We start from the raw sequence: 19,973 nt of genomic DNA on the forward strand, positions 1-19,973 counted from the left end.
TCCGCTTCAAGTGTTTCTATGTTGGTTGGGTGCATCCACCATCCGTGCGTGTCCGCCGCATGTCCGCTAGGTGGATAAGTGACCCAACAGACAAAAAAACAGACGAAATCCATATCCGTTTGAGGAGTTGCTCTTATACTAATCCATGCTGAGCTCAATTAACTAATGTGCTTGTATTACTCTAACAGCCTCGAGTCAAGTCAAGTCAACTTTGTACTATATTACACACCCACCGCCACCTACCCAGCGGCTGCAAGGAGAGTGGAGACCACTATTCACTCAGCTCGTTTCTCTCGTCATCGATCTATCTACGTCTGCTCTCTCAAGGTCAGTGCTGTCGCTTTATGCAGATGATTGATTGTTATCTTCAATCTGTCGATCCGTGGTTTGGTAAACTGAGAGGTTGTACTGTTAATCCATGGCCTCTGGCTGCTCTTGTCGCCTCCGCTGGCCCGAGAGGAATGTCAGGTGGCCTCCCTCTTCCTCTGCATATCCAGATCCAGAGTAGATACTACGTTCTAGGGTCGCCGCCATCGGCATGGCCGTTGTCTTCTCGATCGATGCAGCCTCAGGCGGCCGGACAGCAGTAAAGCGTCTCGCCCAGATCTTAAACTTACGGATGCCGGCGGCGCTGCTGCAGCTGCTTTGTGGGGTCCCGTCTGAGGTTTCTCCCCTTTGTGGCGTTTGACTAGATAACTTACGGATCCAGCGTTTCCATTAATCTCCCCTGCTTTGCATTTCCCTCCACCACTTGGCGCCATCCCTCCAGATCTGACCACTCAAATGTACTCTGCTGCTTCTTCTGATGCTCTTCACGGCCTACTCTGCTTCTTTCTTCGTCAGCAACCTATGACCCGGCCCTGCGGCAAAACCGGTTTCTTCCTTCTGCCCCTGTGTGTGTGTGTGTGTGTGTGTGTGTGTGTGTGTGTGTGTGTGTGTATTTTCTTCGGGGACTTCTTGAGCTGTGCATCTTTTTAATTCCGTGGAGAAGGGGTAGAAGGGCATGTTTAGCACTACGTCAAATTAGGCTTTTAAACACTGTAGCCATACCGTTCTCTCAACTTTGCAAGCATTATGTCATGTATATATCGACTTTGTTACAAATCTTACAATAATTTCGTTTATTTTGCATTTAATGCAGGGTTTTATTACATCAGTGGACAATTTGTATCAGTTCCGGTTCGTGCTAAATATTTGTTGGCGCTTCAGTGATTTACCGCAGACAACTTTCTTGGACAACTACCATATGCTGCTATAGAAAGGTACTAGCGATCTAGTCAAACGTGAGTTCTCCATGGAATGGTGCTCTAGTAGGAACAAATTTTCTTTTTTAGTGTTGAAAGTCCATATTCTGAAATGGGTTGCACGACAGATACATGGATCTTGAGGTCCTGCAGCGTATACTTGATGGAAGAGAGAAGCCAACAAATCTATCATTCGAGCTTTTGAAGAATATCACAAAAAACTTCTCGCACGATCGAGAAATCGGCCATGGTGGATTTGCAACGGTTTATAAGGTAAATTATTTTAACAGAAATTAGGCATATCTCATCTAAAGATCACGCTTGAAATTGTAATATCAACTTGAGCCTCGGTAGTAAAAATCCCAGTATATATAGTTGTTACATACATTTCAAAGACACCCATTACTTTTTGCGGTACTCTGCGTATGTATGGAAGTCAGTCAGTTTTTTTTGTGGTACTCTGCGTATGTATTGAAGTCAGTCAGTAAGGCGGATTCTTGTACCCAAAATAGACACAGTGGCACAAGCTTGCACACATGCATTTGTTTCTTTGTGGTCAGGGGCCCTCAAATGTGGTGGCGCCAGTGTTGTGTTACTCCATCTCTTACTGCAGAGCACCTTCAAATTCAGCTAGACATTCTTTAAATGCTCACAAGAGAAGTTAAACAGGGAGTGCTCCCAAATGGGAATGTCGCAGTAAAGAGGATAAGGAACAGTCATTCAATCAATGAGGCATTATTTTATCGTGAAGTTGACAGCCTGCTGAATATTGAACATAAAAATGTGGTACGGTTTCTTGGCTTCTGTGCTAGCACAGATCAAACAGCCATACAAATCGAAGGATCAAAACAACATATTTACGCGGAAGTAAGAGAAAGGTTACTCTGTTTTGAGTATATCAGCAATGGAAGCCTGCAAAAATATATTACTGGTACGTTGTTGCATCCGATATACGTAGCTGATATCACTTATTGTTTAATTATCCTTGTTTAATTATCTTTTTCCATTCATTTCATGTTGACGAGTTTTATTTACAATCAAGGAGATGTAGACTAGAACACGAATGTTGATGTCACTTATTGTTCAGTATTTAACTTGCATAAATCAATTGTTGGAAACTTCCATTCTCGCTGCCACTTTTTCTATTATTCAGATGAATTAAGGGGACTTGAATGGAATACACGTTATGAAATAATTAGAGGCATCTGTGAAGGTTTGCATCATCTGCACAAGGAAAAGCAGATATATCATATGGATCTGAAACCCGACAATATACTACTAGACAATGATATGGTGTCGAAAATCACAGATTTTGGTTTATCGAGACTTGATGAGAAGTCAAAAACCATGAGTGAAGAACGTTATGGATCACTGTAAGTATGCATGAAAAGAACATGTTCCTTTGCATTTACACTCACATTTTCTGATGCTATAATGCATTAAAATGCCATCCTTTTATGCAGAGGATACTGTGCTCCAGAATACCTACATAAGGGAAAGATGTCATTCAAATCAGACATGTACAGTCTGGGCATTATAATCACTGAATTAGTGACAGGAGAAAAAGAAATCTGCAGTGATAATAACAATGTAAGTGTGTGTTATCTCTCCATACATATAATCTCTTTCTGGAAATACCCAAGATTTATGCCTTGCATATATGTTACATTGTTTGAGGTATTGGATGGCATATTTAGTTACATACTGCATATCCGAAGAGAAAGATTAGTCATGCAATGTGTCTGTGCTAACTACATCAACACCACAGACCAACTCGCTGACATTCTAACGAAAACACTAGGGCGGGTGAATTCCATGAGCTGCGTGTTAGGATTGGGATTGTCCAAATTGATTCAAGTCTTATTTGCAAGGATCAGGGGGAGAATTGTTAGAATAATCCTTGCTGCAGTCAGTCAATGAGTCAAGTGTTTTCCTTAGGCAGTAACCTAGTGAGTCAAGTCTGTGTCTTAGGCTACAAGTCAGTGGGTCAAGTCAAGAAATCTTAGGCTGTAAGAAAGCCACTGAGATGGTTCTGTACTAGTTCCTTTCAGCTATAAATAAGCGGAAAGGCCTAGCCAGCTGCATCCATCACAGCCCAAAAACACTGTCCCGAATCAGAGTTACCTGTGCTCTTGCTACTAACAAACACAACCATATTTGCAAAAGCGTTAAAGAGCATAGTTTGCATGCGTTAAATATGGAACACTTCAACAACCACTAGAACTTACAAAAGTAGAAACCATTTTTTATATAAATCAACAATATTCAGAAGCATGAACCAGTACGCACACCTTCACTAGGTGCATGCAGCCAGAAAGTCCATTTATACTGTCATTCACATCTACGCGTAAAAATCTAGACTGTGCTAGTATCAACCCTTCTCATCTCTCTCTTGAAGCATACAGAGCACATGAGATACTCTTGATTATATTAGGAACCAAAACCTTCTCATCTCTTTCTTTTTCCATCATTCAAAGCATGCATTGCCTCGTCTAATTTTGTGTGGAGAAGAGAGACGTGTCCAAGCTGGTTTATGTGTCGTCGTCCTCACAGTTTTTATAAAACATTTCAACTTACTTTGTCACATTTCATGGAACGACAGGTACTTAGGAGATGGAGGCATAGATGGAAGAAAACAGGGAAGGAAACACCACTGGCTTACCAACAAGTAGTAAAATGCCTTGAAATTGGGTTACTCTGCCACGAAATCGAGCCAACCAAACGGCCTTATATATGGCATATGATACATGTTATAAGAGAAATTGAAGGTGCTAATGGAAAACTCAGCAATGCCTATGAACATGCATTTGGACAGGTAAGCTCGAATGCTCCATGGGCCTTACCCAATTCTTTCTTTCTTTCTTTTTTACTTTCTCCCGCTCTTTATTGTAGATAAGCCCTTACTCGGAGGATGATATGCTTGGAATTGAGCCACTCCAACTACATTTTCCGTTTGAGCTTAACAAACAGATGTCATGCACACTTAAGTTAACCAATGGGATGGACTCTTACATTGCCTTCAACATCGAAAATACGAGCCCCTTGCCATACTGCACACAACCACAGAAAGGCATTATGCCGCCAAGATCCAAGTGTAATGTTGAAATAACACTGCAGTTGCAGGGCAAGGCACCGGGATATATGCATCGTTCCAATGAACTTGTTGTGTGGAGCACCAACGTGAATGATTGCCTTGCAGTTGAGGATATAACAACAAATATGTTCACTAATGAGGTGGTCAATGTGGTTGATGACGTGAATTTGGATGTGGTTTTTTACGTCAGTGAGCCACAAGAAGCAAGTGAGGAAACCAGTTGGGTGAGTTGTCCAAGAATACCAACATGCAAAGCTTTGTCTATTCAATTTATGTCCAGTGCAAATGATCTTTTATTGTAGTTAGAGTGCCTTCCCGCAAAAAAGAGTGCCAAATTGATAGACGTTCAGGTCAACATATATTTACTTACGCTTTGTAGTTGAACTTTGTGGTTTTGTGAATGAAATTGGGGGAGAGATCGCTTTCTTCAAAAAATAAAAGACGTCCAGATCAAATATATTTTAAAATTATTTTAATACAGAGTACTGCAAAATAATTAGTAGATTAGGTTGGGTTGCACATCTTTTCCTTTTTATTTTCATGTAGTGTTGAGAAGTCAGAATTTTGTTTGTTGACAAGTACGTCTCACCAGTTGTGTGCGTGTGTGCGCATCAATACGTGATATACCACCTGAGACACAGGTGAGATCGGTAACTAAGAAAGAAAACTTATTTGCAAAAGCTATGTATAGTTAATTATTAGCTAGTACAAATGAAACTTGTGCGTAATGAATAATGGTGCAAGTAAGAGTAACAGCATGGCAGAAATTTGATTAATACAAATGTCAAAAAGGGCAGCGACAGCATAATAGGTCTATCAATTTAGAATAAAAGTCCTTTTTCATCGCAAAAAAAAGGTCTAATGTTTCGAGTAAACATTGTTTGGTTACCAGGGGTCTTTCGTCCTTGTTTGATCAAAACTGTACATTACCATATAATGCACCGGAAAGAAAGCGTTCAATTGTCTGTCATTTGTCCCTATATGACTTACAAAGCTATGTCTAAAAAAAAAAGGGCAGCCCGGTGCATGTAGCTCCCGCTTGCGCAGGGTCCGGGGAAGGGTCCGACCACTTTGGGTCTATAGTACGCAGCCTTTCCCTACATTTCTGTAAGAGGCTGTTTTATTTTTGTTTTTGTTCAACACAAATAATTATTTACTGTATAGTTGATTCCTTGATAATTAAAATAAACATCTTGCATCAAGTAATTTTTTCCATCTGATAATTTCGATACCATAATATAATCTTATTATGTTTATATATATTATTACAGAAAAATAAAGAATATAGCTGTAGCTTGTCGATCTTGGCATCGGTAGCATCACTCAGTCTCCGGCTTGCTGCTACTTGGCATGCGCGCAGAGGTCAGTGTAGCCCGCCACTGCTGCGTCCTGGGCTCCTGGCCACGCCGGTCGATTGAGTTCTTGAGAAACCTTCGCTTGTTGTCCAGCAACCTTTTTTTCTTTTCTCTTGCTTTTTACCCCCATACGACTATTAGTCCGACAACCTAATTATTTCCGTGTCTGTGAGCATGATGTCTTCCTCCGAGAGCCCTTCGCCGCTAGCTCCGACACCTCCCCAAGTTCTGTAGGTGGCCTCAGCCATTTAGTCGAGCAATGTGCATGAGCCCACCAGCTCCATTCGCACCAAGTTGAGGGCACAAGGAGCCGGTTTTAGGGCTCACCAGCCTGCTCCACCCGCGCTCTGCGCACTCTGGTCGACATTCATAATCCAACACCATCCGCTGATAATCTTGGAGATGTTACGGACTGGGGATGACGACATTGCTGTTGGCGACGAGGATGTTGGCCATGCGAGCGTTGCCATGCATGCAGTCCACATAGAGCATCTTGGTCTCCCTGTGCCACACCCACACTATGGCAGCCTTGTTGTTAGCGTCCACGAACTTGGCTGACATGCCGCACAAGCAATGGGCGTCCTCGCCTCCTCGGGGCGCTTAGTGCCGCCATCTGGCACCCGAGCGCGAGCATTTTGGGTTTGAAGTGGCGGCTGTAGAAGTACATGTCGCCGCCCTACGACGAGCTACCGCATCGTGTCCTGTTCCATCACCGTGAAGGTCGCGGACGGCTCGGTAGACATTGTTTGGATACTGGTGGTTATATGTCAGAAAAAACAAAAGAGGGTTCCTTCTAATTTACTCTACTGTGTAAGATAGATGATTTGAGATGATCAAGGTAGAAAGAGATCCCAACTAAATTCATTTATGAGTGTAATTGCGTTGTGGCATTGGAACAATGCTGCTTCAGTGACTGAGTTGAATTGTACTGATGCTTCCTTTTGTCTGTCTTTGATGCATTGCCGACGTAGCAGGCAATCCAACCTTTACTGCTGTTTGGTCAGATTACAGATGATGCAGTCGGTGGGTTCCTTTGTATGGATGCACATCAGACAGAGCCTTTGTAAGTGTGTAGGATAATATAGGCATTTTAATCTTTAATCTTCCTTTTCAAGTCGGTGCGTTGGATGTGATTATCCTGCTTTAATACCTCATTATCATACAGGATTGTCACCGGTCACCGATTTGGTCATGTCCAGATTTGGAACTCTAACATGCAGGCACGTCACCTCTATATATTGCTTTGTCTGCTAGTATTTTGGATAATGAAAGAAAATTATGGCCACTTGCCCTTTGCATCAGAAAGATGCTCGTAAGCATTTACAGTTCGTAATGTTAAAAAAAAGCATTTACAGTTCGTAAATACATATACAGATTCTGTTGATTACCAAATAGCAGGAAAATTCTATGTTTGGTGATGGTCGATGGGAGCCGTACCATAATATTGAACTTTTTGCCCACAGCCAAGCAAACACCACACCATATTGGCAAATGTTTTTCCCCACTTTTTTCCCCTCGTAGAATTTCAATTGAATTACTACGATTAAATGTAAAGGGTGATCACCAAAAGATCAATTTCTGTTGGCAAATAGCCAAATATACCAGTCTTACGTTTACATTGGACCAACAAATGACTCACTTATGTTTACTGGCAGAAAGTGGTCGCTTCGATTAAGGCCTCATGGGATACAGGTAAGCTCTCTGACTTCTTTGTTAATATAATTTTCTTCCACAATATGTATAGTTGTACAATGGTATATGCTAATCAGACGATTGCCCTCACTGCAGTATGCAAAGTTAAATTTATTGCACGAAAGGGGTGGATTGTGGCTGTGTCAGAAGATTGCTTCGTCCATGTGTACAAGTATGAAAAGGAACTCAAAAAGGTCACGGGTTTCAAATCTCACGATTATGACAATACCATGTGCTCATTAGACGTTCATCCAGCCCAGCCGTATGTGCTGTCAGGGTGTGATAGGCAAATAAAGCTTTGGGACTGGGACCAGGACTGGAATTGCATACAGACATTTGAAGAACACTCAGATGATATTAATGAAGTAAAATTTAATCCAGAGGACACCAACAGTTTTGCAAGTGCTTCAGATGATCGTACAGTAAAGGTTTTGCTTTCTCTCTCTTATTTGTTTGCTAAGTAAACTTTTTGATGCAGTGATGAAGATGGAATATGTTTCATTTTCTACTGTACTATGACTGGAACCTCTTATGGTTGGTGTTCAGGTTTGGAGTCTTGATTCTCCCAAATCCAAGTATACTCTGTATGGGCATTCGGAAGGAATGCACAGCGTGGATTTCTTCAAGCGTGATGGGCGGCAGTATTTGATTAGCGGCTCTGATGACAGGACTGCCAAGGTCGGCTAGTATGCTGGAGAGTACATTAATACAACATGCATCTAGCATTTCTAATATATGAGTGCCTTGTTTTTTTTTTCAAAACAGATATGGGACTTGCAGAAGGAGGAGTGTCTTCATACACTCGAACATGAGACTGCAGTTTCCGTCTTTGCCCATCCCAGTCTTCCAGTTCTAATTACAGGTACATGGAGTGGTGCCGTTCGTGTGTGGAGCTCCACTGACTTCAGGTAATCACGATACAACCACGTCTCACCATGTCTCGACCATACAACCACGGTCACCCCTGCGGCCGCGCCATCATCTCTATCCATCCCTCTCGGAAGAAAAAGCAGGAGTGGAACATGAGCCCTCGCAACCTTGCGCCGTCCGTCCCGTCCTCAGTGGCGAAGCCACACTTCATCTGTGTAGTTAATTGACGACGCAGATTTTTGGGAAAAATGCCATGGGACAAGCAGAAATCATGCAAATTATTAATAAATTCATACATCTGACCACACAACATCAAATTGACTACACATGATATGATTCCTTAAACCGCCACTTGCCGTCCACACCGCCAGCAGCCCCGTCAGCCACCCTGCCACCGACCCGCGTCCCGGCCAGCTCGCTGCCTGCTGGCTGCAGGGCGTGCCTCGTCCTGCCGGTCCCCCCGTCCGCTGCTTGGTCTGATCCGGACCAGGAGCTCTTGTCCGCCCCGCTGCAGCCGGCGTTGGGCCACCCTGTCCAGATGGGTAGAGTGTCCATGCAGGTGCTGGAGGAGCCCCGGGCCAAGCTTGCTCCCGCGTCCGCGAGGCTCCCCGTGCCGGCTGCTCCGTCTTCGGCCGTCCATTGTGCACGCCCCCGGCTTGCCTCCGCGTCGGCAGCGGCTGCATCTGCCACTCCAGCCGTGCTGCGCACTAGTTCATCGTCCACGTCGGCTCCTGCTGTTCCGGCCATGCTGAGCTCTGACTCTGCGCCCTACTCGGTGGCGGCGGTCGCTCCGGCCATCGTCTCCGCGATGTGTCTGAGCCGCCACTGTTCATCGATCTTGCATCCCAGGCGACCTCCATGCTGCTGTTGGCCGGCTTGGCCGCGACCCATTTGGTCTGGGCAATGCGGTGGTGTCCGTAGCAGTGCAGGACGGGGCTCCCAATGCTCTGGCAGTTGCCTCCCGATGCGGTCTGTAGGTTGTCCCGACCGCTCCACTCGCGCCGCTCCAATTGCCGCCTGCACCGTACACGAAGCCGCCCATTGCCGCCGGTCTGTCATGCACCGTCCCGGTAGCCTTTCCCGTGTGTCCTGGTTTGGGGGACTGGCTTGGATGCATTAGCAGGAAGATGACGCCCACTGATGCCATGTGCTGCGCGCCAGCAGCTCATGGGGAAATGTTGGGAGATTGGCACATCGTCGCTGAGCGCCCCCATTCGCCATCTACAAAGGCCTTCCCTCGGCCCACTTCCATTGCCCGGCTTGCTCCTCTGGCGTGGCTCAGAGATCGATGTTTTCAGTGTCTCTCCAAAGGTCATCATGCCCATTCTTGTAGGGACCCAATCCAGTGCACCTAATGCCTTCGTTTCGGCCACAAAGTGTGTTTCTGCTGTGCTCAGCACCGCTCCGATCTGTCTTTGAAGCCGCGTCATGATGCCTCATCGCCTGCACTGGAGGTCGTCGCAACACCGGTTGATTTGCAATTACAGCCCGTCCTGGCGGAGGAGAAAAAGCTGCTTTGCACCGAGCTTCGCGACTGCCTTGCACGAGTTGGGAGCGTTTGTAGAGAGTGGAGGCCACTCTCGCCAAACTAAAGGTTGTGCCGGTTGTGCCTTCACTGCTTGAGCTTCCGATTGGGTCTTTTGTTGCGGAGGAAGCAAGCCTTTATGGACATTTCTCCCCTCGTGCTACATCATGTCCGTCATCGATGTCTGTGCTATTGACTGCCTCTGGTTGTGTAGTCATCGACCAGGTCCTGGCTCTAGTGCTGCCTATTATGCCTGAGCGGCAGGAGCGTTGTGGGGAGCCCACTTCACCTCTTTCATTGGTGCTTCTGAAGGAGATGGAGCACTTGCTGTCGGTGGGTGACGAGGTTGACGAGGTAGGTGCGTTGGCACCTAATTTTGAGGCGCAACTTCTGGGTTCTCCTCTGCCAAGTGAGCAACTGGAGGCACCTGAGTCCGTCTTGTCGATGGTACCTGTGGCTGAGGATGACATTCTCTTTGAGATACAGCTTGGCAGCTTGCTCACACGTTTGGAGGCGGTCATCCCTGGATCTGGCAAGAAGATTGTGGAGAAAGCATTCAGGTGGAAAAGCAAGGACGCCACAGCAAAGGTGTCCGTAGCTGTTTGATGGATGGCCATCAGTCTCTTGGGCGATCCTTATGGCCTGGCTTGTCTCCGTGAATTTGGCTGTGTTCATGGTCTTCAGACCAGGCACTTTTGTTAGGGGTTTCCTTGCGGTGTAGTAGTGTGGGGATTGGTGGTCGTTGTGTGTTGGGTATGGTTGTAGGGCTGATCGTGCACTTTCGGGATTGCATGCTCTATGAGTAGTCCACATGTGGTTGGTTTGTGTCGGTTTTTTTCCTGATTTTTCATTAATTAACTTGGCAATTCTCTTATGCTAAATTAATTGATGGAGCAAATCTTTTGACTCCGTTTCAAAAAAAACAATGCTGGTTAGCCCCTCTCTGTATATGCTAAAATAGTGAGTGCTCCATATTTCCCAGGCTGAAGACAAAGCTTGGGGTCCCTAGCCTGGTTCGTGGCTTCGCATGTTTGATGGGGTCAGAAAGGTAATCTGTGTTTTCAGGTCTTATTAATTTCTCTATTACCCATGTTGTTGTCTGCTTAGTTATTTTGACGTTGTACTCCTCTACACTGATTTCATTTACTAAGATTCCAGACTAGTAAAGCGTGCGCTCTTTCATCGATCAGGGTTGCAGTTGCACACTATCATGGAGTGTCGATGATGGAAATTGATGATGAAGAAGGACAAGGTGAGAGTGAAGGCAGCAACGCCAATTCCATATGAGTGGCCGAGTTGGAAATGAACAGTATTGCTCGAAGCATAACCAGCCAACACACTCACAAATATGGACATATCGGACCATGAGGAAGCAGCTGGCAAGAGCTTGTGTGCCGAAAATGATTTAGTGAAGGTCAGCCGCTGTTGCTTGAAGTGAGGCGCTCGACCGTTGATTCAACCAGCCAACTCTCTCACAAACGATAGATTTTCGTTGTTTGAGAGTAGCTGCTCGATCTTGCTAGGCAGTCCAAAGAATTAATTGCATTTCCGTCCGTGCGTGCGTGATGGTGATGGCTGATGAATGAAGAAGCGCATATGTGCTGCCTTGTCTCGGCGGCAAGTGCTGTGCTGCCCGGTCGCTGAAAAGGCCAGCTGCTCCTTTTGAAGAATAGCGTGATCGTAGGCCTCTCTTGCTTTCTTCCCCAAATTTGGCGCTGGCGAGCGACGATGACCTCAACCTTCTCTGGCGACACCGACCCACAAAGATAAGATACCGTGTAATCTTTGATGTGTTTTGTTAGAGGCCTGACATGACAGGTTGGATAACTACCGTATGTGAGCAGCAAAATAAAATTTGATGATACGATTCCTTGATAGTAGGGGTAGCAGAATCCATGTGGATGGGAGACTAGCAAAGATGTTGAACAGAGGAGTGTCACGCCTGCAGATCAACCTGCAGCGGACTAACCAGTGCAAGTGCAGCTAGCCACTTGCAACGACCAGGTCACCGTGGGGCCCAGCGGCCAAGTGTATGCGTGGGTGTGAAGCCAAGTGTTGGCGTGCGTGTGAAGCCAGTGGTGGCTTACTTGTAACCGAACGACTGGTTGGAGACGGCATCGACACCGTGAATGAAATCACTTTTCCCCTCGTCTCCTCTCTCTCGCTCTCACCTACCACTCCTTCCTCATCCCGATCCCCTTCTCCTCTCCTCCCAGATCCAGTGACAAGGAGCGACTGCAGAGATGATCATGGCGTCTTTATGGGCGACTCGGCGACATGCTATGTTGGGTGAAAATCACCGATTCTGCTAAGGTGATCAAGTGTCTGTCTTCACGATGGAAAACACTATGGCAGCGTACGGTTCTGTGCTGAAGGGGATTCTGGACTTCTGGTGAAGAAAGAGTCGTCGAACTTGGACATCTTTGGGCATGAACGAAGAGAAATTGGTCTAACATGCTACTGAGAAAGTCGTTGTGCTAAGGTCCTATAGAACCAGCAAACCAGAAACACACACAAACAAAGACCATATTCATCCATCAAAGACAACCATCGACCAAGTCCTGTGAGATCCGTGGAGACAAATCTTCACACGCTCTCTTAGGATGCTAGATACACCATCAAGACAGGGCCTAGGCATGAAGAATCTTACTCCATCCTCAGAGAGCAGCTATTGTCTAAACTTTCTAAGCAGGACACAAATCCTAACATAACTCAAACAAACATGTAAAAAACATAGCCCAATCGAGATCCGCCGCTCCCCCATGGCTCCAAGGCCATAGGAGAGACAAGGAGAGAGAAGAGAACCTCTGCCACGCACACGTCCGACATCCTGGATCCACCCCAAAATCTCGCTTGATTTGCCTTCCGCATGAAGCGGTTGCCGCACATTCGTGTCGATTAGCACCGCTTAAGAGCAGACCTGACTCCATGACATTGATGTTCGTCAGACAGATGTGACCGGACGAGCAAGCGGCGATGCTTCAATGTCAACGCAGCTATTGAGAAGACCACTCTGGCCGCTGCTGCGCCCCATTGAAGCCAGCTTCTTGAGGCTTCTTGACCTTCGCCTACCCTACCCATGCCTATTTAAGCAGGCACCGACGCTGTCCACAACCGCACCCACTCCATTCCCGCGTTCTCCGCTTGCTCACCACGACGGAGATGGCAGAATGGCGCCACACCCGCCTCGGCAGGGAGCTCGCCGGGATCGTCGAGGAGTGGTCGCTAAGCTAAATCTCCACTGCCGCCGGCAGGGGCAAGGCCACTACCAGGGCACCACGAGCGGGGACGACATTGGCCGCGGCTGCCAACCGCACACAACGCAGGAGGAAGCAGAGCGGCTCCTCCATGAGCACCGGGCGGCGGCCGACCAGGGGTGTCGTGCTCTTGCTCCCTCTCTCCGCTGAAAGGCCTACTCCGATGATGGTGATAGCAGCATGGACGGCCACGCGTATCAGGTCACCGTTCGCTATAAATTAGTCTATTTTTCTAGTTTTTAGCTAAACGGGCGGAATATGGTCCATTTTATGAGAATTATATCCGAACTTTAGTGAATTCCGTCATTTTTGTTCGAAATTGCTTTAAAATGGATGCGGACATGATTGAATGATCGCCTCCTGCATAATTGTCCATTGACTAGTCAGGACAAGTCTATGAACAAATCATGTGTCCGTGTTTGGGATCAGTATTGTTGGAGACTGCGCGGGTATCTTTGCCATCTTGAAATTAACCCATATTAGCTGGGCTAATTTCGTCCATCAAGCCCATGCCGTGATCTCGGCCAGCCCATCCTCGCTAGCGTATGTATTTCCTCGCCCTGCTTTCCTCCTCTGTTCGTTGTTCACCAGATGGCCGAGTTGCGCCTCTTCTTGCCCAAATCCGGTGCCGACGAGACGAGGAGGAACGCGTCGGGTGCCCAGTGCGCGAGACGAGGAGGAATGCGTCGGGCGCCCAGTGCCTAGGGTAGAAGCTCAGGTTCCAGCGTGCGTCGGGCGCATGCCGCCGCGGAAACGACAGGGAGCTTCTCCGGCAGCACCGAGTGGCTGTAGTGCTCTGGTTTGTGCTACAACAAGATCTCAGCATGAGTAGGGGTGCCCGTCTCATGATTGTACACCGATTGATGAACAGGGATGGAGGGTTTGTTGATTAACACGATAATAAAAATGATATTCCCAAATTTCCCCACGTGTTAATGCTCACCTAGCCTAGGTCGGCCATAACATGTTGTAAAGTTGTACACCGTTAAATCATTTACATCACCCTGTGCACCAATAAGGCCTGCTTCCGAATTTGAACTAAAACCACTTTTATTTTGGATAGGAGGGAGTAGAAGAATTCTTCACACTAGAACTGTAGTACTCCCTCCATTCCATAATGTAGAACGTTTTTTTGACACTATGGAGGGAGTAATTTGCAGGGGCATTGAGTCCAAAACTGGCCTTCATACATTTTTCTCTCATCTCAATACTAACCTGACTTTAGCCCATTAACGACTAGATTAGATCCACGCGGTACCGTTAAGCAATGCTCTGTTTTCTACTTTAGTTTATTCGAGCAACTTCTCACCCTCCTTCGCCCCACTGCTTGTCGTAAAAGAGCATCAGGTAAACGACACAACGGTGGTCACTTGGAATGGATCGTTGGATGAATGTACAGTGCAAATATGTGGGGCGATGTCGCTTGACTAGTGCTCCATGCATGTACGTATTTTGCTTGTGTACGGTTCGGGCCCCTGACGTGAATTTCTTGTTCATCCATCAGCAGAGGTGGATGGAGCATGCGTGGCTGCCTCGGCAGATCAATCAACTGCCAATATAAACAACACAAGGAGGAAAGTTGTGTTAAGCTTTACAAATTAGCATAGATTTGACCTCAAGAACAGAGGAAGGAAGTTTCAGGAATGCTAACTTATTTGGTTCGCTTGCAAGCACCAACAAACTAACGGTCAGGCATACTGGTTTCCAAGGTATAGGATGAATCAGATTAAAGTGCTGTAGGAATAAGTAGAAGCTTGACTAGGAGGGTACCTGCATCATTCGGTTACCTCTCCACCTCATCGCCCCCCTCGGAACTGCCACTGGAAAGCTTAAAATATTCTATATCATCTAGAAGCCTGATCTTGGTGCTCGGGTGTCCTGGAGAGACGCTGATGGCATTCGTCAAGACAGCCTCCGCGCCGGCAGCCCGTGTTTGCGATTCTTTATCCGCTCCCTCAAAGCAAATATCAACGTCGACTTGCCTGAGATTCGGCAGGTGCTCCACGCCTTCAATGGTCGAGGGGCCGTGACGCTCCACTCCACGCTCATGGATCTGCAGATGCAACTCTTGGAGTTTGGGCATCGCCCCTGCCATGAAGGTTAGGCATGGGGCGAAGCACGTGATTCTAAAACATTTGAGAAGCTGGAATGCCACCACACCATCACGGATGACAATCCTTGTTCCCGGGGATTTTGGTACCCACAACCACAGGTTCAGTAGATTAGGTAACCCTGCGAGCAAATCAACGTCCTCCTTCATCAGCTTCTCAACAGCAATTCCCAACACGCACAGCTTTCGGTGTTGACCGGTCCAAACTGGAACCCTTGGAAACATCCAAGTTGCTGCAACATGGAGTTCCTCAGGATTGCTCTCAGTGTTGCTAGTGCTTGGAGAACCCAATTCAACAAAAGGAGGATGTAATATCTTACTACATGACCAAAGATGTCTCAGATTGCACCTGAGGAGTTTGGTCAGCGAACACCAGAAAGTATTTGTAAGAAATCCATGTTGGCTGGCAGTATGTTCAACATCATCGAAACAAAAAGTAAGATGTCTGAGATTTGTAAGTTCACCGAGACCTGTTAAATTATCGACCGAATTCATGTGCACATCAAAGTTCACCAGAGTACGTAGGGCCTTCATCCTACGAATACCATCAACTAGCCTTGTTCCAGTAGGAACATGTAGATGCAACAAGGAAGGCAAATCAACAATATCAGATGGTATGGCAGTAATAGCCGTATCCAATTTCAGTGTCTCCAAATGTTTCAGGTCCCCAAATAGGGTTGGCAGAATAAGGGTTGACATATGTTCCTTGGGGATGCTGATTCTCAAATATCTGAGTTGAAATAATTTATAGATTGGTGTGAGGTCAATCCTATCACCCATGTTAGCACCTTGACAATCCACATTAAGAACCCGGATGGACTTGAGTTCATACATAGACAACTTGAAACAAGACTTCCCAAAAAGAGCAAGAGACCGAATATGCGGCATGCTTAAGCTTGCATGTACTGTGCCTTCATTCGCTCCGTAATCCAACTGAAGGGAGAGTCGGCGAACCTTGCTCCGCATTGCTGCGGTCGTGCCCTGTAGGTCATCTACCACACTAAGAAAGTTCTCTTCTTCCGACTTGATTCTGATTAGATCAAGAATCATATCATGAACTTTACAATTTATAACATGTCCATTGTACCCAATATTTGTAGGTTGGTTCATGCTCCTATTGACAAGCTCGTTAAAGCAGCTTCCAGCGACCTCATTTGCATCCTCACCATGTATTTTGCCGATGAAACCTTCAGCCACCCATTGCCTAACAAGATCATTCTTTCTAATAATGTAATCCTCTGGGTACATGCAGTGGCGGAGCCAGCTCAAACTTAGAGCCTGGGCAAGATATACGTGATGCCAAGTTAATTAGATTTTGCCCAAACAAACTGTAAGTAAACCATTTGTTTACTACTAGAGCTCCATGCACATGCACCATGGGAGCCCGGGCAGCAGCCCCGGCTCGCCGGGTGCTGTCTCCGCCACTGGGTACATGGCGGTATATAGCAAACAAGTTTTGAGACGATGAGGAAGATTGTTGTAGCTAAGGTTCAGTATCCATCTCATCCCCTCCAAAGTTGGATTTGATCTCATATTTGAGCTTAAAGAATTGCACACATGCTTCCATTGTGTCACTGATCTAGTTGGCTGACTCGCCAAACGACTAGCAATACTGACGACAGCAAGTGGGAGACCACCACATTTTCGTAGAATTTCATTCGAAATCTCTTCTAATGGTTGAAGATCAACCTGTCCAACTCTACTGAAAAATAATTTTCTTGAGTTTTGGTCATCAAGAGGACACATCTTGTAAATGAACTCATGCCGATAGTCGCAGGTTGCATTAGCTACTGGAGGGAGTAATTTGCAGGGGCATTGAGTCCAAAACTGGCCTTCATACATTTTTATCTCATGTCCGTACTAACCTGACGTTAGCCCATTAAGCGATGCTCTGTTTTCCAGTTTAGTTTATTGGAGCCACTGCTCACCCTCCTTTCCCCCACTGCTGGTCCTAACAGAGCATCAGGTAAACGACACAACGGTGGTCACTTGGAATGGATCATTGGATGAATGTATAGTTCGAATATGTGGAGCGATGGAGCTTGACTAGTGCTCCTTGCATGTATGTTGCTTGTCTACGGTTTCGGACCCTAACGTGAATTTCTTGTTCATCCATCAGCAGAGGTGGATGGAGCATGCGTGGCTGCCTCGGCAGATCGATCAACTGCCAGTATAAACAACACGAGGAGGAAAGTTGCGTTAAGCTTTATCGATTAGCTCCCCGCAAAAAAAAAAGCTTTATCGATTAGCATAGATTTGACCTCAAGAATAGAGGAAGGAAGTTTCAGGAGTACTAACTAACTTCTGTGGTGCACTTGCAAGCACCAACAAACTAACATTCAGGCATACTGGTTTCGAAGGAATAGTATCGGAATAAAGTGCTGTAGGAATAAGTAGAAGTTTGACTAGGAGGGTACCTGCATCATTCGGTTGCTGTGACGCCCCCGATTCAGTCGTACACTAATCATACACGTAAACGTGTACGATCAAGATTAGGGACTCATGGGAATATATCACAACACAACTCTACAAATAAAATAAGTCATACAAGCATCATATTACAAGTCAGGGGCCTCGAAGGCTCGAATACAAGAGCTCGATCATAGACGAGTCAGCGGAAGCAACAATATCTGAGTACAGACATAAGTTAAACAAGTTTGCCTTAAAAAGGGTAACACAAACTGGAATACAGATCGAAAGAGGCGCAGGCCTCCTGCCTGAGATCCTCCTAAACTACTCTTGGTCGTCGACAGCGGGCTGCACGTAGTAGTAGGCACCTCCCGAGTAGTAGTAGTCGTCATCAACGGTGGCGTCTGGCTCCAAAGTACTCGCAAGCAAGGAGCTACACTACATATGCATCAAATGGAATAAGGGTATCATATGTGGACTGAACTGCAGAATGCCAGAATAAGAGGGGGATAACTAATCCTGTCGAAGACTACGGTTCTGGCCACCTCCATCTTGCATCATGTAGGAGAGAGTAGATGGTAAGTTCACCAAGTAACATCAAGTAGCATCGTATAGCATAATCCTAATCGATGATCCTCCCTTCGTCGCCCTGTGAGAGAGCGATCACCGGTTGTATCTGGCACTTGGAAGGGTGTGTTTTATTAAGTATCCAGTTCTAGTTGTCATAAGGTCAAGGTACAACTCCAAGTCGTCCTGTTACCGAAGATCACGGCTATTCGAATAGATTAACTTCCCTGCAGGGGTGCACCACATAACCCAACACGCTCGATCCCATTTGGCCGGACACACTTTCCTGGGTCATGCCCGACCTCGGAAGATCAACACGTCGCAGCCCTACCTAGGCACAACAGAGAGGTCAGCACGCCGGTCTAAATCCTATGGCGCAGGGGTCTGGGCCCATCGCCCATTGCACACCTGCACGTTGCGTACGCGGCCGGAAGCAGAACTAGCCCCCTTAATACAAGAGCGGGCTTACGGTCCAATCCGGCGCGCGCCACTCAGTCGCTGACGTCACGAAGGCTTCGGCTGATACCACGACGTCGAGTGCCCATAACTGTCCCCGCGTAGATGGTTAGTGCGTATAGGCCAATAGCCAGACTCAGATCAAATACCAAGATCTCGTTAAACGTGTTAAGTATCCGCAAACACCGACCAGGGCCAGGCCCACCTCTCTCCTAGGTGGTCTCAACCTGCCCTGTCGCTCCGCCACAAAGTAACAGTCGGGGGCCGTCGGGAACCCAGGCCCACCTCTACCACGATGGAGCCACCTGCCCCTTCAGCCCCCAACTCTGAACAATACCACAGGTAACTGTGTAAAGTATATAGTATATGCCCGTGATCACCTCCCGAAGTGATCACGGCCCAGTAGTATAGCATGGCAGACGGACAAGAGTGTAGGGCCACTGATGGAACACTAGCATCCTATACTAAGCAGTAGGATAGCAGGTAATGGTAACTACAGTAGTAGCAAGGATAGGCTATGCATCAGGATAGGAATAACGGAAAGAAGTAACATGCTACACTACTCTAATGCAAGCAGTATAGAGAAGAGTAGGCGATATCTGGTGATCAAAGGGGGGGCTTGCCTGGTTGCTCTGGCAAGAGAGAGGGGTCGACAACTCCGTAGTCGTACTGGGTAGCAGCGGCGTCGGTCTCGGTGTCTAGCGAGAGAAGAGGGGGAAGAAACAATAAATATTTAAGCAAATAGATGCATAATGATGCATGACAAAGACACGTATCGGTGCTAGAGGTGCCCTAAAGCGGTATGAGGTGATACCGGTGAAGGGGGGAAACATCCGGAAAAGTACCCCCGGTGTTTCATGTTTTCGGGCAAAGGAGCCGGAGGGGGAAAGTTGCGAGTTTGATATGTTAGGGGTGCGTGGCGGACGAATGGGCTGCGTATCCGGATTCGTCTCATCGTTCTGAGCAACTTTCATGTAGAAAGTATTTTCATCCTAGTTACGGATTAAAAGATATGATTTTCTAAAGATTTTATTAATTTCTGGAATTTAATTAATTAATTAATTAATTCGAAAATGAATTAATGACATCAGCATGATGCCATTCTGACATCAGCAGTCAACAGAGTTGACTTGGTCAACCTGACCAGTGGGTCCAGTGGGACCCACCTGTCATACATTGTCTATGTTAATTAGAGATTAGGCTAAACAAACTACTGTTTAATTAACTAATAGATTAGTTAGATTAATTACTAGGATTAATTAACTTAATTAATTTAGTTAATTAATTAATTATTTAAGTTTTTTTTATTAGTCTCTTTTTTTATTGGAAACGTTCTGTGGGGTGGGGCCCCGAGCGCTACGGGCGGGTCGGGCGTTGCGGCGCCCGACTGGGCG

General features: G+C 46.4%; 1 protein-coding gene and 1 pseudogene across 8 annotated transcripts; one reads left to right on the forward strand and one right to left on the reverse strand.

Annotated features, from left to right (window-relative positions):
- Positions 1–213: 213 nt before the first annotated feature.
- Positions 214–11,660, forward strand: LOC119331062. Of its 8 annotated transcripts, none has more exons than XM_037604233.1 (16): positions 214–327; positions 1,142–1,283; positions 1,373–1,517; positions 1,914–2,175; positions 2,398–2,617; positions 2,708–2,834; positions 3,847–4,059; positions 4,137–4,562; positions 6,668–6,756; positions 6,859–6,913; positions 7,349–7,385; positions 7,482–7,813; positions 7,932–8,063; positions 8,151–8,293; positions 10,763–10,828; positions 10,971–11,660. In XM_037604233.1, the coding sequence occupies exons 3-16, from the start codon at positions 1,377–1,379 to the stop codon at positions 11,065–11,067; spliced, it is 2,340 nt and encodes a 779-aa protein (XP_037460130.1). In that variant the 5' UTR covers positions 214–327; positions 1,142–1,283; positions 1,373–1,376; the 3' UTR covers positions 11,068–11,660. The 8 variants fall into 8 exon arrangements, with proteins under 8 accessions (XP_037460130.1, XP_037460129.1, XP_037460135.1 ...); XM_037604232.1 differs by having other exon boundaries at positions 1,142–1,262; XM_037604238.1 differs by having other exon boundaries at positions 1,142–1,262; positions 4,362–4,562.
- A 3,103-nt stretch (positions 11,661–14,763) lies between these two features.
- LOC119334063 lies at positions 14,764–16,989 on the reverse strand (annotated as a pseudogene).
- Positions 16,990–19,973: the final 2,984 nt, after the last annotated feature.

Source organism: Triticum dicoccoides, chromosome 7A (assembly GCF_002162155.2).
Source record: "Triticum dicoccoides isolate Atlit2015 ecotype Zavitan chromosome 7A, WEW_v2.0, whole genome shotgun sequence".
NCBI classification, from domain to species: domain Eukaryota; kingdom Viridiplantae; phylum Streptophyta; class Magnoliopsida; order Poales; family Poaceae; genus Triticum; species Triticum dicoccoides.

Bases quoted from the DNA above. Each gene is read 5' to 3' on its own strand.
- LOC119331062 (XM_037604233.1), top strand. From the start codon at position 1,377: ATGGATCTTGAGGTCCTGCAGCGTATACTTGATGGAAGAGAGAAGCCA. The intron at 2,618-2,707 runs GTAAGTATGCAT...CCTTTTATGCAG, and splicing joins GAAGAACGTTATGGATCACT to AGGATACTGTGCTCCAGAAT. The intron at 2,835-3,846 runs GTAAGTGTGTGT...ATGGAACGACAG, and splicing joins TCTGCAGTGATAATAACAAT to GTACTTAGGAGATGGAGGCA.